Source organism: Hydractinia symbiolongicarpus, chromosome 6, assembly GCF_029227915.1.
Source record: "Hydractinia symbiolongicarpus strain clone_291-10 chromosome 6, HSymV2.1, whole genome shotgun sequence".
Classification (NCBI taxonomy): domain Eukaryota; kingdom Metazoa; phylum Cnidaria; class Hydrozoa; order Anthoathecata; family Hydractiniidae; genus Hydractinia; species Hydractinia symbiolongicarpus.
Window position 1 is genome coordinate 1,047,831 of NC_079880.1, and position 18,188 is coordinate 1,066,018.

Sequence of the window (18,188 nt, forward strand, 5' to 3'; positions counted from 1 at the left end):
CCTAATGGTCGCACTATACATTCAATGACTCCACCACCACACAAACTGAAAAAAGATAAGAATTTAAATTCTGTCCAGCTTTCTGACTATCCGTTGGGTGATGTATCTCTAAGAAAGCTGAGAAAGTATACAGGTATGCATGAAAACAATGAACTGAAATTATTTCAACTTAATATTGATGAACGTAGCATGCAGTCGAAGCTTCTTGTGGCCTGGTGCAGCCAAAGATTATGCGAGGCTACGGGAGACTTTGATAATTATTATGGTGGTGTACCAGCTGTCAATTTCTTTGGTGACCTTGGTCAGCTTGGACCAATTCGTGCTTTGGATCTACATCAGCCACCAAAACACGATGATTCGACAATCAACTTTGCTGGCTATGCAATCTATCGCTCGTTTCAAGATGTTATTGTTCTTACAGAAACAATGCGTCAAGGCCCAGATCAGTTAGCTCTTTTGCAGCGACTACTTAGAATACGTAATGGATCGATCACTCAACAAGACTGGCAAGATATAAATAGTCGTTACGAAGATGGTTTGCCACAAACCGAAAAATGTAACTTTTCGCATGGCCGCGTCCTTACATTGATGGAAACATGGAATGAAGTTAATGAGGAAAATCACAATAAATTAGCTAGCCTTGGTGTGCCTGTTGCTGTAATTCCATCAAGAGGCCGTGGTAAACACCACTCTTTGACTGATAAGCAACTGGGTCAAATACCGCTGAGATCTTTAATGGCAGTTGGTGCAACTGTAATACTCACTAAGAACCAAAAAGGTCTTACGGGCCTCGGTCTTAATAATGGTGCGATGGGAAAAGTAATTGCAATCCTTTATTCGCCAAATATGTCACCACCTGAATTTCCTATAGCTGTCATTGTCGATTTCCCAAATTATAAAGGCCCAATATGGATTCCAGAACATCCAACATGGATACCAATTACTGCTGTTGAAGGTCGATGTGAATCTAATTGTTGCAGCAGAAATGGCCTGCCATTGATGCCAGGATATGCGATAACAATTGCTAAAAGTCAGGGTATGTCGATTGGAGATGGTAAAACTGCCACCCACATGCGTATCAAGTTACAACAATCAATTCAGATGGAAAAAAATAACCTTGGTACAGCTTACACTGCATTTTCAAGATGCGAAAAAGAAAGGAATTGGGCACTTGTCGAGCCAATTACTCAAGAACGTCTCTTGTACGTTAATACACATCCTCGTATGAAAGCCAGACAAGAGGAAGAGCAACGGCTGAAAGCATTATCAAATGAAACCATCAAAAAATTTGATATCACTATAGTAAAGTATATTAACTTGCTGAAAGACCTTGACGAGTTTTGCGATGATGATATTGAAGATGCAGTTTGTCCTTCACCATCTGCAGATTGCTCATGTATTATATGCACATCTCAATCATAATGATAATCACAACTGAAATTAACCTATGTTGCAGATAATATACATTAAAAAACATTGTATATGTTCATATATTTGTTGTGAAATCAATATGCGAAGTAAAATTTTGATTTAGAAAATAAACAAAATAAAAACCGTCTGCCCATGAATTCGTAATTATTGGATGTAATAAGCCGAAGTCAAATACTTGATTATAATATCAATGTATAGTAAGCTGTATCCAAGAATCATGGTAAACATTTTTAATTCAACAGACAAAATAGTTGTTTCTCAAAACAACCGTCTGCCCATGAATTTGTAATTATTGGATGTAATAAGCCGAAGTCAAACACTTGATCTAATATCAATGTGTAGTAAGCTGTATCCAAGAATCATGGTAAACATTTTTAGTTCGACAGACAGAATAGTTGTTTCTCAAAACAACCGTCTGCCCATGAATTCGTAATTATTGGATGTAATAAGCCGAAGTCAAACACTTGATCTAATATCAATGTGTAGTAAGCTGTATCCAAGAATCATGGTAGAAGTTTTTAGTTCAACAGACAGAATAGTTGTTTCTCAAAACAACCGTCTGCCCATGAATTCGTAATTATTGGATGTAATAAGCCGAAGTCAGATACTCGATTTAATATCAATGTATAGTAAGCTGTATCCAAGAATCATGGTTAAAATAAACTAAAAATACTCTGCCTAAAATCAGGCATCAAGATGTGTGATTATTATCAACAAACTCAATTTAAAGGCAAATTAATCCACGTTTTTTGTAAGAAGCCTAAGCATTTGTGTGCACTCAGAGTTTCTTAAAATTTTGATAATTTGTGCATCAAATTTAAATTGTCCTTATTTAACACTGAAAAATCTTTTATTTACAAGGCTTTTTGTCTAAAATACATGCTCATTAACACATACCTTAAGTTAGTCTTAAGTTACTGAAGGCCCTAATATAATCAAGTTTGTAACCTGACTTTTGAGTTGATTTACCTTCTTGTCTTTTTTCCTTCTAAGAATGTAAAACAAAAGGTTTTTAACATTAAGCTAAGTCAATTTAAAAGTGGGTCACTTCTTGGTTTCCTCCCCTTTTTTTGTACTAAATTTTATGTGTTAATGTGTATGACATTCTAAACATTTAGTTCCGTGTATAGTATGTATACTTACAATTATCCCAGGGGGTTCATATTACTAAGTTTCAAGGTTTACTAAGTTCACTAAAACAATTTTTGTGTTTTTATTTTTATTTTACAAATTAAGTATCATCATCATTGACTTCTGTAACCAATGTCAGTAAATCCTGAAATGTCAAATTTGACACTTTAATATTCCTCAAAATCAGTACTATGGAAAGACTTTCACTATATAACAATGAAAATAATTTTTAACTGACCATAATGATACTATGATCCCCTAAGATATCACACAGTCTTGATTTCAAACCATGAAGGAAAAAACCTAAAAATTATGTGAGGACATTAAGGAGATATATTGGTGAGGATAGGTCCGGTTGTAAGGGGATGGAGGAGACCGGCAATTAATACCTTATGCATACAAAATTTTTGTGGTGCTGGCCCAAAATGCTATATTTTTAGATGACTTCGTTTTCCAGAAATATGAGGTATAAATTTTTGCACATGCCAAAAGATTAGTAAAGGTATTCAGAAAAAAGTATTTTCAAATGTGAAACAAAGAACTCAATGTCTGAGGTTTAGGTTTGAAGTACGAACAAATAGAACATTTTTACGGATAAGAGATTTTAAATTTTTCACAGATCTTAGTTTTGCGGTTTTCAGCCAAATCCACAAAAATAAGTTATACGCATAAGGTACAATCAGTTAAAAAGGAATCAAATTAGCACCAAATATTTGAAAATTAATGTATTTTGTAATTTCACTGATACTGTACACTTCCTGTTCCTTTGTTGCTCGCTTTTGTCTTTTTGCGGAGAGAAGCGGAGGGCGCGTCAGCGCCCGGAGCGTAGCGGAGCCCATTTCCTCATTAAATAAGCCAAATATAAGGGACGGAGGAGAGTGTATAGGATTTCCGCCCCCACTATACATCAAAATCATTGAATTTTCGTGCCACTTTTTTTTTGGACTGGGTTGCCCAGTACTTTAATCCGGTCATTCTCTTATATAATTGCTAAATTAAGCGAGACAAGGTGTTTTTTTATTGACACAACGAGGGAGTGCTTTTGTTTATTTAAAGATGGCCTAGCGTAATTTGTATATTGTATATATATATAAGGTCATTTTCAAGAAACGAAGAAAGGGTATGTTTAGCTAGCTAGTATATCACTATTTTTTTTTTACATGTAATGAACCCCTTCTTAGCCTTAGATAGGATATAGTGTATAGCTAGCTAACTTTAAAAGAGTAATAGCTAGCTAGCATAAAAAGAGCAACAAGTGCCTTTATATAGCTAGCAAAAAGACTAGCATAAAATTAACCACTTAGCTGGGATAAAACTACCAATATAGCTATACATGTACTACACAATAATTATATTTTGTCCCATCACATAGCTTGTTTCTAGCTACAATTGTGCACAAAATTGTTGGCCCTGACAATTTTATATATCAAAAACCAAAAAGTTTAGATAGATAGATAGATATAGATAGATAGATGTGCATATTTTACATGACTAGCCTCACAAATATCGAGGGATATACCCTGTCTATTATTTCCAGGAGGGGCCATGGCTTGATGGAGAGTCCTAGAGTATTTAATGCTCATTTTGAGCTACGCAGACCCAATTAGGGCCCGCGCTCTACTAGACAACTCCCGGCAACATCCAACGGCCCACACAGTGTGCCATCTTCCCAATTTCCCTCACATGGCTTGGGTTAACCCGGGGGTATGGTAACATTCACTCGCCCATGTTGAATCGCCGTCAAGAGGAATCGAACCCCGGTCTCCCGCACAGAGTACGAGAGCTATAACCACTAATCTATGGCGCGACATTACTATTTTAGAAAAGTCAGCAACACAAAATTTGTTGGCTCTGACAGTTTTATATATGAAAAACCAAGAACCAAAAAGTTTAGAAAAGTCAGCAAAAAAACATAGCTAGCTATAGTCACATATTCTGCAAATAGTACGTTCGGTCCCCACTGATGATCAATGTTTATGTAAAGGTATGTCACGTGTAATCGTTTACGTTGGTCAGCCACAAAGGGCAGTAGTTTTCAACATTGAGGGGGAATGGAAAGCCATATTTTTGTGGACGATTGTAGCTATATTGTACACAGGTCAGGAAATAAATTTTTTTAACCCTGCCAGTGAGCATACACCAGTACGGCTCAAGTTACAGAAACGGAAATTATTGCAATATAAATATATATATCGGGAAACTTTTTGAACATGTATATACATTTGTTATTTGTTTGAGACGTTTTAAATTCTGATGCTTACATCCAACACCTGCATTTTTTATTACCAGGGCAAATTCTGACGAACGGTTATCATGCAATCGTCAACACCTATAGCTATACTGAAAATATTTAAATATATGTATATATGGATTTGACGATATTGGTTGTTAATAACTCTAACAATATTAACAGTCAAGGTACAGAAGAAAGCTTAGTAAGTTTCTGAGTATAATGTGAAACTGTTAAAATTCTGTATGCCATGTATATATTATGTATTATGCCCTGTTGGTCTAATGGCTATGACACTCATTTATGGAAATGGGAGATCTGGGTTCGAATCCTGGACAGGGCTAGGAAAAACATAACTATAATGCACGCCTTGGTAATCCGTAATTAAGCTTGCTTTTTCTATTGTTGTCTTATCAGGGAAGTTGTTTACTGTATTTTCTATTAAATTATACTATTTGATACATGTAATGAACAACTTTTTAGCCTTTAGCTAGCTACCTAGCTAATGCAAAGCCATGTAAAAAGATCATCACTAGCTACCTAACTAAAGCTAGTGAACATATAGCTGGCTAGTATAAAAGTAGCTGGAAAAAAAGAATTGTTCTTGACAGGCTCATATCTTTTGACTACACATATTATATTCAGTCGGGTAATTTTGCCCTGATTAGGAATATCTATAGGATTAAAACTGGCTAGCTAGTATAGTATCCTAAATGAAACCGACCCTTCTTTGACCCACCGGTAGGTAAACGGACACCGGATACCATGTTTATTTACATCTTAGCACTTTCTGATTGGTTAGATTATAAACAAAAAGTAATGTCATTGGCCCGTGATATATTTTTTCAACATATTTATATGCGATATATTGCGTCCGGAACAAACTGCGAATTTGCTAATGCAGACGCAGGTAACTACATTCTCGACCCCAGAGCTCTTTGAGATAAATTTGAAAGGGCTCTGGGGACGAGAATGAGGTAACTATAGTTTTTCCAAAAACAAACATTTTTTCCATTGATTTATTGGACAAAATGGAACACGTAGATTTTTCCAAACACAAAAATTCTTCGCTTTGATTGGATAAAGTAGAACACGTGGTTTAAGCGATGGAAATATACTTTTCTGGCGCCACTTTTTTCAAACCCTCTGGAAATTTACCGGAGTGTGTTGTGTTTGTTTGCTGGAACGAAATTGATACTTCCTGGATTATTGGATAAGTATTATTTCATAATTTTGTCCGTCTCTTTTGTGTTAGTAAACAAAACACATTTAGCTAGGTGTAAACTGCAGCTTGGTGCATCTTTATATCTGATTTTTGTCCCCAGCTGTGTCCTTGCATTTTGGCTATTATATACCTGGCTAGATAGCTATTAATCGTAGAAATTGTAGCTTACTGTTTAAATCTTATTTTTTGTTCCCTGCTCCTGTATTTTGATTCAAGGACTACATTGCCACAGTCACCAAAGTAAGAAGATATACGTTTATGTTTATATCTGATTTAGGTGCTAACTGCAGCTAGGAAGCAACCGTAGCATCATAAAATTGTGTCACATTGTAGCTAATTGTAGCATCGTAGAATAATCAAGACAAATTAATCATGATATCTGTCCAAGCATATCGTGCCACCATTGGTTCTTTTTATAATGTAGCTGCTAGTTGCTCCAATAACATTAGGAATGAAACAACAAATTTTTACAGCCGTTCTGAAATGTTTTTTGACCAGATCGATGGTAACAACAACTTCATTCATTTCTTGAAACTTTTTATTTCAATAATTTTCATGTGTTGTCTGAGCTGTAATATAAATCTTGCGTCTTTGAAATTACTGTTACTGTTATCTGGCGATATTGAAAGCAATCCTGGGCCTTTTAATAACAATGATATCGACTTCCAAATAGCACTACAGGATTCCTATGCTACGCATCTTCTTAATCAGTCAACTTCTGCTGATCAAATAGTCGCTTACGCTAGAAGTATTGGTTTGTCAAATATAACATATCGAGAAGTGACCAAAGGGGATGGCAACTGCTTTTATAGAGCAGTAGTACAGCAACTTAATCGCCCTGAGATCAGACAAATTGTGCCCCTTGGACTACATTTCCAGAATCATCTTCAACTACGAGCAGCTGTGGTCAAATTTGTTCGAGAAAATAGTAATCTAGAAATTTTTCAAAATAACAGAATCTTTTTAACCATAAAGCCGGAAGAGTGGGAACGCGACATACAAACTCAGTCAAGACCTACTGTTGATGTTGAAGAGATTTTCATACGGGCTACTGCAATAATTTTGGGCGTAAACATTTTGATAACAGCCGATACCAGTACTGCAACACGCCCATATACCCTCATTAGTCCTACTCATGACGAAACACATGATATTCCTGGTGAACAACAAGTGGCACATCTATTGACTGATGGTACCACTGCAGGTGCTTTCATTTTGCTTGGCAGGGTTAATCAAAATCACTATCAATCGTTGATCTTTGATGATAATGTGAGCGTTACTCCTGTTACATCATCCACATCACTCAGTCCACCTAAAAAAATTCCTTGTTTGTCATCAAAATATCCTGAAAATATAACTAATGAAAAACCTGGTGAAAAGGAAGTTACTACTTTGAATCAAAATCAAGACCTCCTAGTAGAGAAAATAATGAAATCTTATATGTCTGCTGCTATAATACCAAAAAAAGTTAAGCCTAAACATAAGCCTAAATCCAAGCCTAAACCCAAACCTACACCTAAACCTACAACCAAACCTACAACCAAGCGTAAACGCAAGCCAAATTATAATAAAGAACCTGCTTTAAAGCTAAAGTGTCTTCAGTTAAATATTAAATATGAAGAACCTAAAGTTAATGAAACAAGTATGGAAACATTCAACAGACACAGGCGAATAATTTATAGCTGCAAAAAAAACATTTCTAAAACAGCCGTAAGTAATCAGGAAAATGGTAGTTTGAAAAAACCGCCTGCCTCCAAACATACATATTCCCTGCCACACCTTACACTTCCAATTACTACACACAATCTAGTAAATATTTTACCAACCACTCAGTCCATACAAACCACACAGTCAGTTCCGACAATTGTCACAGACAACCAGACCAGTGATCAAATTTATGGAAATGAAACCTCCTCTATTCATCAAAATCCTGATGTTGTTGCAGCTGTAATACAGTTCGAAGAAGGTGAGAAGTTGCATAGTTTGGCAACCTGTAAAACTTGTCGTGAAACCCGACCAGTATTTCATGCTACTCCCCCTATCAGTCCTACTGCAGAAAACGAAACAAAACCAATTGCCGTTAAGCCTTGGAAAATTTTCAGCGATGGAAGGTGTGACAGGTGTCATCGGGAAAGCCTTAGTCGTTTTAAAAAGAATGTAACAACACCTGCTAGATTTTCCGGTATACTGTCAGTTGATGATGATGATTTGGGCCCATTACACGATAACATCCGCCATAATGATATGCATTTTTTACCGGTACCACCATATCTTCAAAATTTGACCATACTGGAAGTAGCATTGATTCGTCGTATCACTGTTATCATGAATATACACCTCCTGCGATATGGCATGCTTGCATCAAAAGGACATTGTATCAGTTTTCCTCAGAGAATGCAAATTGCTAAAGAATTGCCATCGTTACCATCTCAGGTTGGAATAGTGGTTATTAAAAAGAAAGGAAGTCGAAATTCAGTTCAACAGTATACTGTGCAAAGGGGTAAAGTTGAAAATGCATTACGAGGGCTGTGTTTTGGATACCCAGAAGGTGGCACTGAATATCCAGATACTAATAGTGAACATCTATACAATGGCTCTGATCACATTGACAAACCTTTAAAAGGACGCTACTTTCAGTTCCTACCGAATGAGTACTATAAGGATGTTTCGATAAAATATGACCGCATTCAAAATTTACCAGAGATGCGTTCTGAATTACCTAGCTTGCCTGTTGTTGAAATGCCACATATTATACCAGAGGAAGACAAGGGTCCTGCTGAAAATCAATTTCTGGAAAACTTACCTCAAGATGACGAAAGTATAACCCGTTCTGGTTTAGTTTGTCCACTTGAATCTAAAGATGCTGACAAAGAGTTGCGAACAATACTGCAGAAGCTCTTGGGCTCTGAAGATGCAGTTAATCAAGCTCTTGAACATGGCACAATTGCGAATGCAAATTTGGAATATACACGAGAGCAGCCTATTCGAGAATTAAAAACTCCTGGTTTTTTTACTATGGCATACCCAACTGTTTTTATTAATGGAAATTGTGACTTAACGGTTCCAAGGTTGAGTAAAATTAACTTTGAAGAATACATCGAACATATATATTATTGTTCTGATAATCGTGTAGCGCGTCATCCATACTTAAAATTTTTCTTATTGAATATGCGTTTACGAATGCAAGCACTACAGCAGGGTAGCTTTCTTGTTTCCCAACAATTAAATGATGCGCATCTCACAATTGCTGAACTGAGAGATAATTTACAAAATGACGATGATTCAGTTCCACGAAAAATTATTAGTATTGGAAAAAACCTGGTGAATACCGATCCATACTGGAGAGACCAAAAAAAAAAAGTGGATGCTCTGTTGTTTTTCAGACGAAATGAGTTTGGCGATTTACCGGCCTATTTTGATACCAACAGTTGTGCAGAATTTCATTGGAAACCATTACATGAATTACTTATTAAGTATCATGCCTTAATAAACAATTTAAACGAAGATACTGTGCGGCAACAAATGGAAAACGACAGCAAATTCAAGCGGGAAATGATTCTACAAAATCTTCATATCGTCACACAGTATTTTGATGCAAGGACTATAAATTACTTTGCCACAGTCAACAAGAAAGTGTTTCAATATAATGATAGTTGGTGGCGATATGAATTCGCTAAAGGTCGAGGTGAGATACATGGTCACGCAATTATATCGTCCTCTAAACACGCTCAAAAGGTCAAAACAATCATGGATGGATTGTCGAATGATGTACCTGACTCACAAGCATCCCAAACTGCTGCACAAGAACTTCAAAATTGGTTGCAAACCACAAATGAAGACAGTGATGACATTTTTTCACCCATATTTACTTCACTGCATCCTGCTGGGGGAAATGAAATTATAGATACCTCTGGAATTAGAACTTGGGTTCCAAACAAAAATCAATGGCCAACACCAGAAGGGAGTCAAGCTCCTCCAGACCATAACCCATTGGCGCAAGAACTTGCAGATGTCGCTAACCATGAAGGTGGTATAAGAGAGCAACATACTTATCTTGTTAATAGAATAGGTCTCCATAATTGTAATTCCAGTTGTTTGCGTTATCGTCGTAAGAATAATAAGGAAAAGGATACCGCTCCAAAAAAGTACTGTCGTTTTCATTTTGGTGATCTTGATCCACAAACCAAAAAAACAAGTGGCAAAGAGATTCATCCTTTTCATGCTGTCATAACAAAAGGGGAACATCCTAGATATGAGGGACCACGCGATCATCCTCGCCTAATGATGCATGTTAAAACACGTCTGCTTAGTTGGCTAGCAAATTGTGACAGTCAAGTCATTATCGATCAGGATCTTCTGGCTCTTCAAAAATACATTGCTGGTTATGCTTGCAAGGGGGCAGCCTCAACTGAAGATTTGGTACATGTTTATCGGCATCTCATTGAAAACACTGCTGATGGAAGCACTGTTAAAAATTTGGCTCAACGACTACTTCAAAAAATTGCTGGTCTGGTAGATGTACCAGGTGCTGCGGCAGATTTTATTAATAGTGGTGGCCGTTTGACTAGATGTACCAGGAATTTTCGATACATTGGTATCAGTGGCTTCCGAGCATTGGATACGTCTGGTGAAGATGGAACCGTTACAAAGAATAGCACATTGGATAAATACTTGAGCGATAAGCGTAGAGAAACTGAGCCAGAAATATCATTATGGAACTGGAGCAAGAAATGTAATTGTACCTGCAAAGTAGATCACGTGCCAGTTTTTACAGGAATATCTACAAAACCTGTTTGGCCTGTTACTGAGGACTATGCAAAAGCTATGCTCGTTATATTTTCTGTTGGAACGTGGCATAATACTGAAGAATTGAAGGGACAACATGAGTCATTTGCTGCTGCTTTGGCTTCCTTTGTTCAAACTGAAAACTGTCCCCCTATATTAATAGATGCATTGAAGGAGGCTAAACAATCATTCGATAAAAAGAGTGAGAGAAAACAAAGTCACACTCGTGTAATCAATAATGAAACCGATAATCAGTCTTCATGTCAATCATCACAATATACAGATGCAAGTTCTCAAAGTTCCCAAAATTCAGTCATTGCACAAATGAACATAGGCAGAGCGATAATGAGAGATATTGCAAGGCATCACGTTGCTGATATCAATGAGCCGGATGTACAACAAGTTCTTCCCAATGGAGGGCCTACATTTGATTGGAATAATTATGCAATTCAAAGTTTTGGTAGTCAATGGCCAATTAATGCTGACACATGGTTACAATCTATATCTGAAGAAGCAGAAAGAAATGAATTGCATCTGGCTGATGATTGTACCTTACCCCAAATAAACATCTTAAATGCTAATGAATTACAGAGAACAGTCATTGGTATAAATCTTCAGCATTTATTGCAAGTTGCAAAAGGAACTTTGCCAACAGGTACCCAGCCATTACGTTTATTAATACAAGGAACAGCTGGTGTTGGGAAAACATTCATCATTACTGCGCTCACCAGAATCGTTCGGCGTATTTTTAAGCGAAATTCTGCTGTTATGAACTTGGCCCCAACTGGTGCAGCATCAGTCCTCATACCTAATGGTCGCACTATACATTCAATGACTCCACCACCACACAAACTGAAAAAAGATAAGAATTTAAATTCTGTCCAGCTTTCTGACTATCCGTTGGGTGATGTATCTCTAAGAAAGCTGAGAAAGTATACAGGTATGCATGAAAACAATGAGCTGAAATTATTTCAACTTAATATTGATGAACGTAGCATGCAGTCGAAGCTTCTTGTGGCCTGGTGCAGCCAAAGATTATGCGAGGCTACGGGAGACTTTGATAATTATTATGGTGGTGTACCAGCTGTCAATTTCTTTGGTGACCTTGGTCAGCTTGGACCAATTCGTGCTTTGGATCTACATCAGCCACCAAAACACGATGATTCGACAATCAACTTTGCTGGCTATGCAATCTATCGCTCGTTTCAAGATGTTATTGTTCTTACAGAAACAATGCGTCAAGGCCCAGATCAGTTAGCTCTTTTGCAGCGACTTCTTAGAATACGTAATGGATCGATCACTCAACAAGACTGGCAAGATATAAATAGTCGTTACGAAGATGGTTTGCCACAAACCGAAAAATGTAACTTTTCGCATGGTCGCGTCCTTACATTGATGGAAACATGGAATGAAGTTAATGAGGAAAATCACAATAAATTAGCTAGCCTCGGTGTGCCTGTTGCTGTAATTCCATCAAGAGGCAGTGGTAAACACCACTCTTTGACTGATAAGCAACTGGGTCAAATACCGCTGAGATCTTTAATGGCAGTTGGTGCAACTGTAATACTCACTAAGAACCAAAAAGGTCTTACGGGCCTCGGTCTTAATAATGGTGCGATGGGAAAAGTAATTGCAATCCTTTATTCGCCAAATATGTCACCACCTGAATTTCCTATAGCTGTCATTGTCGATTTCCCAAATTATAAAGGCCCAATATGGATTCCAGAACATCCAACATGGATACCAATTACTGCTGTTGAAGGTCGATGTGAATCTAATTGTTGCAGCAGAAATGGCCTGCCATTGATGCCAGGATATGCGATAACAATTGCTAAAAGTCAGGGTATGTCGATTGGAGATGGTAAAACTGCCACCCACATGCGTATCAAGTTACAACAATCAATTCAGATGGAAAAAAATAACCTTGGTACAGCTTACACTGCATTTTCAAGATGCGAAAAAGAAAGGAATTGGGCACTTGTCGAGCCAATTACTCAAGAACGTCTCTTGTACGTTAATACACATCCTCGTATGAAAGCCAGACAAGAGGAAGAGCAACGACTGAAAGCATTATCGAATGAAACCATCAAAAAATTTGATATCACTATAGTAAAGTATATTAACTTGCTGAAAGACCTTGACGAGTTTTGCGATGATGATATTGAAGATGCAGTTTGTCCTTCACCATCTGCAGATTGCTCATGTATTATATGCACATCTCAATCATAATGATAATCACAACTGAAATTAACCTATGTTGCAGATAATATACATTAAAAAACATTGTATATGTTCATATATTTGTTGTGAAATCAATATGCGAAGTAAAATTTTGATTTAGAAAATAAACAAAATAAAAACCGTCTGACCGTGAATTCGTAATTATTGGATGTAATAAGCCGAAGTCAAATACTTGATTTAATATCAATGTATAGTAAGCTGTATCCAAGAATCATGGTAAACATTTTTAATTCAACAGACAGAATAGTTGTTTCTCAAAACAACCGTCTGCCCATGAATTCGTAATTATTGGATGTAATAAGCCGAAGTCAAATACTTGATTATAATATCAATGTATAGTAAGCTGTATCCAAGAATCATGGTAAACATTTTTAGTTCGACAGACAGAATAGTTGTTTCTCAAAACAACCGTCTGCCCATGAATTCGTAATTATTGGTTGTAATAAGCCGAAGTCAAACACTTGATCTAATATCAATGTGTAGTAAGCTGTATCCAAGAATCATGGTAAACATTTTTAGTTCAACAGACAGAATAGTTGTTTCTCAAAACAACCGTCTGCCCATGAATTCGTAATTATTGGATGTAATAAGCCGAAGTCAGATACTTGATTTAATATCAATGTATAGTAAGCTGTATCCAAGAATCATGGTTAAAATAAAGTAAAAATACTCTGCCTAACATCAGGCATCACGATGTGTGATTATTATCAACAAACTCAATTTAAAGGCAAATTAATCCTCGTTTTTTGTAAGAAGCCTAAGCATTTGTGTGCACTCAAAGTTTATTAAAGTTTTGATAATCAAATTTAAATTGTCCTTATTTAACACTGAAAAATCTTTTATTTACAAGGCTTTTTGTCTAAAATGCATGCTCATTAACACATACCAAGTCTTAAGTTACTGAAGGCCCTAATATAATCAAGTTTGTAACCTGACTTTTGGGTTGATTTACCTTCTTGTCTTTTTTCCTTCTAAGAATGTAAAACAAAAGGTTTTTAACATTAAGCTAAGTCAATTTAAAAGTGGGTCACTTCTTGGTTTCCTCCCCTTTTTTTGTAAAATTTTATGTGTTAATAAAAGCATACAGTGTATGACATTCTAAAAATTTAGTTACATATATTGCGTATGTATATATACTTAAAATTATGCCAGGGGTTCATATAACTTAATTTATGGAAACGTTACTGAGAGAAAGCGTTTAAGCCAAAAAAGAAATGTTTTTTTGCATAAAATGAAATTTAACATTGTGATTGACTTTACTAAGTTTCAAGTTTTACTAAGTTAACACAAAAATTAGATTTGAACTTTTTGTGTTTATTTTGCAAAAGTTTTTACAAATTAAGTATGATCCATCATTGAGTATGGTAACTATTGAAACCAATGTCAGTAAATCCTGAAATGTAAAATCTGACACTTTAATGTTCCTCAAAATGAGTATATTATGAAAAGATTTTATTATATGATAATTTTTAACTGGCCATGATGATACTTAAGATATCACACAGTCTTGATTTTAAACCACGAAGGAAAAAAATTAAAAATTATGTGAGGACATTAAAGAGATATATCGGTGAGGATAGGTCCGGTTGTAAGGGGATGGAGGAGACCGGCAATTAATACCTTATAAAAAGGAATTGAATTTGCACTAAATATGTGAAAGTTAATGTATTTTGTAATTTGAATGATACTGTACAGTTTCAGTTCCTTTGTTGCTCTCTTTTGTCTTTTTCCTGTTTTCAGGTACTATAATAAACTTTCAAGGAATTTGTAGAAGACGTTAGCAAGTTTTTTCAAATTCTACTGGAAGATATAACATGGCAGTTATTTTAAATGAAAAACAATCAGATAAGTACCTCTTATTAATTAATTTTATATTTAAATGTGTACTATAAATAAAGGCGAGACCATTTTCATTGTGTAATGTAATTTTTAAGTTATTTTAACAATTTTGAAACCACACCCTTTTTAAATTTCCTTCTGTATAAAATTTGACATGATTATGTCATTGTACCACCAGTAAAATCTTTGCTAATTTTTCACATCAGTATTTTTCATGACTACTCTGTCACAGTTAGTTTGGACAGCCAAATGATCATGTCATTTGATTTTTTGACTGCTTAATTCATAATGCAGTTACTTTAGTACGAAAATTAACATTCTAGTTGTAAATCATTTAGGAAATTTCTTTACATTAACAATGGCAATTGATCACATATGAGAAAAAAGTAGAGGATGAGACATACTAGAGGATTTATTTGGTAAGCATATACTTTACAAGCTTTTTTCTGAAATCGTAGCATTAAGGGTGGGGAGTGGTAGAGCCTTAGTTCTAGCATGTGTTTGGAAATTTGATTGTTCTAACTTTATTTTTAAGAGTTACACAATTTTCTAATCATCATAATCCTCAAATAATTCCCTTTGTTTATATCAGTTATTAGTATAGTATCTTACTGTTATAGGACCCCTCATAGTTGCTAGTGACAACAAGGTTGCAAAGTGAGAAAAATGATTAGAAGTTTACCAGTATTGCAGTTAATAGACACATTGAACTTGTTTGTTAGGTCTACTTTTATACGGTAGCAGTAACGTCACGTAGAATTCAAATCAAGATTTTAAATTACCTGTGAAGCTACTTACGTTAAACGTCTTCTGGATACGTATGGCCGTATATAGTAGGCGAGATATGTTGCTACATTTACTTGTTATATAAAACCATTTGGCACTGAATATTTCCTTTGATATTGTTTTGTTCCATAGCATAGATTATTTGTGAGTTTAGTCAGTAAATTTTAGCTACCACAAGGGAATTAATTTAGCAAGCTTTTGTCCATTTGGCGAAAATTCATTTTTTTCTTGGTATTTTTGGGAAAAATTAATAATAAATATATATATTAGTATACATATAGAAAATTGTTCTGAAGTATTTCATTATATCGTCTGCACCAGACAGTTAGGGACCGTTCACATATTACGTAATAAATTTTTTATAAATATCCAAATAAATATCCAAATAAATATGTACAAAATTGACTACTGTATTTTTTTGTCACTATGTAGCACCTTGTAGATTTTTTGACCATTCTTTAATTTTATTATTAAACATTCATAAATAATAAGATTCTTTCTAAGCATCCGAAAATATATACAGTACACTCCCGATAACTCGAACGCCCAATAACTCGAACTTCCAGTAACTTGAACTGTTTTTGAATTCCCGTTGAACCTTCACTAATACTTTCTCACAAAAATCACTCGATAACTCGAACCCCCGATAACTCGAACATTTGTTAAGTCGAACCTGGACAGAAATTCCCCCGATAACTCGAACTTCAGAGGAAAAATGAAAACAATCTCGGTAAAAAGTGACTACTTTTCTTTCAATAATATAAATTGTTCTTCCAAAGTTGACAAAAACTTTTTTCTCCTGTATTTTAATTGACAGAGAGAGACGTTACCGCTACAGTGAAACAGAGTCACATTAGAACTTTTTTCAGTGATGTATAACTATGACTGTATTCTTGTTAGAATAGAAAAGAAAAAAAAATTTTAATAACTCGAACTATTTTCACTTATCGGCCAAAGTTCGAGTTATCGAATGCCCCGGTAAGTCGAACATTCGATAACTCGAACTATTTTTTTGGTCCCTTGAGGTTCGAGTTATCGGGAGTGTACTGTACTGATAATCTAGAAATAATTTGTGATGTTTTACAACTGATTTATTTGTGTTTTTTAGCAAATATAGAGAAAAAAATGGCGGCACAAATTAACTTAGAACTTGGTAAGTATATTATTGATTTTGTTACTATTAGTGGTATTAATAAATAAAAAAATTATACCTGTTATTATATATTATACCGTTTTTTATAGTTTCACTTTATGCTAAATTCGTGGAGCACAGGATACAACATCCTGGCTCCATGAATTATCGGTCGTTTGGCCGATGGCTAAAGCAGGGTGGGGTCGAGTGGACCAATGAAGAAGACCCCACCGAAACAGCTCCCAACATGGAATTGAGTAAGAAATCACTTTTCATGTATTCAAAATTTTGTTAGGATCTAAAACTTTGGTATACCTTAGGTATTATCTATGTTACTTATTGTATTAACCTTTACATTATTTTTTCTTTAAGTGCAAGTATGGACAAAATTTTTACAGTACAGACTTAGACATAGCGGGTCAATGGACCTAGAAGTGTTTGGACGTTGGGTGCATAATGGCGGGGTTGAGTTTTGTGGTGGGCGACGGGATCGTGGTAGAAGTAGCAGTCGTGGTTGGAGACGCGGTCGTGGTGGGAGACGCGGTCGTGGTGGGCCGTATAAGCCACAATATTAAAATGTATTTTTATTACTAACCCTTTGTAAAACGAGGTGCACTTTTTTTTAATAAAATATCCTAAATTTAAAATGGGCCTAAATATTGCCAAAATTCAAACAATTGCTAAACTATTTTTCAGGCTGAATTTAAAATAAATACTTTGAAAAAAACAACATTTTTTCCATTGAAAAAAATAAATACTTTGAAAAAAACAACATTTTTTCCATTGAAATTAACTAGATAAACAAATATTTTGTCTACCTTGTTTTACGAAGGGTTAGATGTTATTAAATTTGTTAATTATCTTAACTCTATATTGAAGAATTTTTTTATTCCCTTGATAGATTCAAAATTTTAATGTCAACTGATGGACACCATCATAAATTAAGCTATTCCAAAACGAATATCAAATGAGATATATTTTTATCCACCTTGTTGCGACGGGTAAACGTAAAGGACGGGCGATCCCGTGGATTTTTACACGGGCAGGCGTCGTCTGTCTGTTCGTGCCTCTGTTTGTCTTTTTGTTACGGAAATGTGATATATAAAGGATGGGCGACCCCTTGTTTTTTCAAAGGGCTACCAACTAGTCTCTATAATAATAGCCGTCGTCTGGCTGTGTGTTCAAAAGGGTTACCGCGTCCTGTTACGGAAACACGAAATGTGATATATAAAGGACGGGCGACCCCGTGGATTTCTCCACGGGTTAACGACTAGTCTCTTTAATAATAGCCGTATTTTGTCGGTCTGTCCGCGAGGAATACGTCGTGTTACGGAAACACGAAATGAGTTACATAAAGGACGGACGACTCCGTGGAATCTTCCACGAGT

The 18,188-nt window shown here is 35.6% G+C and overlaps 1 protein-coding gene across 1 annotated transcript; it reads left to right on the plus strand.

Annotated features, from left to right (window-relative positions):
• Positions 1-3,332: 3,332 nt before the first annotated feature.
• LOC130647928 (uncharacterized) lies at positions 3,333-17,671 on the plus strand. The gene is made up of 5 exons (XM_057453935.1): positions 3,333-13,479; positions 13,671-15,301; positions 16,777-16,821; positions 16,911-17,057; positions 17,173-17,671. Exon 1 carries the CDS (start codon positions 6,390-6,392, stop codon positions 13,029-13,031), a length of 6,642 nt encoding a protein of 2,213 aa, XP_057309918.1. The 5' UTR covers positions 3,333-6,389; the 3' UTR covers positions 13,032-13,479; positions 13,671-15,301; positions 16,777-16,821; positions 16,911-17,057; positions 17,173-17,671.
• Positions 17,672-18,188: the final 517 nt, after the last annotated feature.

What these genes read in the sequence shown, in the direction of transcription:
- LOC130647928 (XM_057453935.1), top strand. Translation starts at nt 6,390, where the DNA reads ATGATATCTGTCCAAGCATATCGTGCCACCATTGGTTCTTTTTATAAT.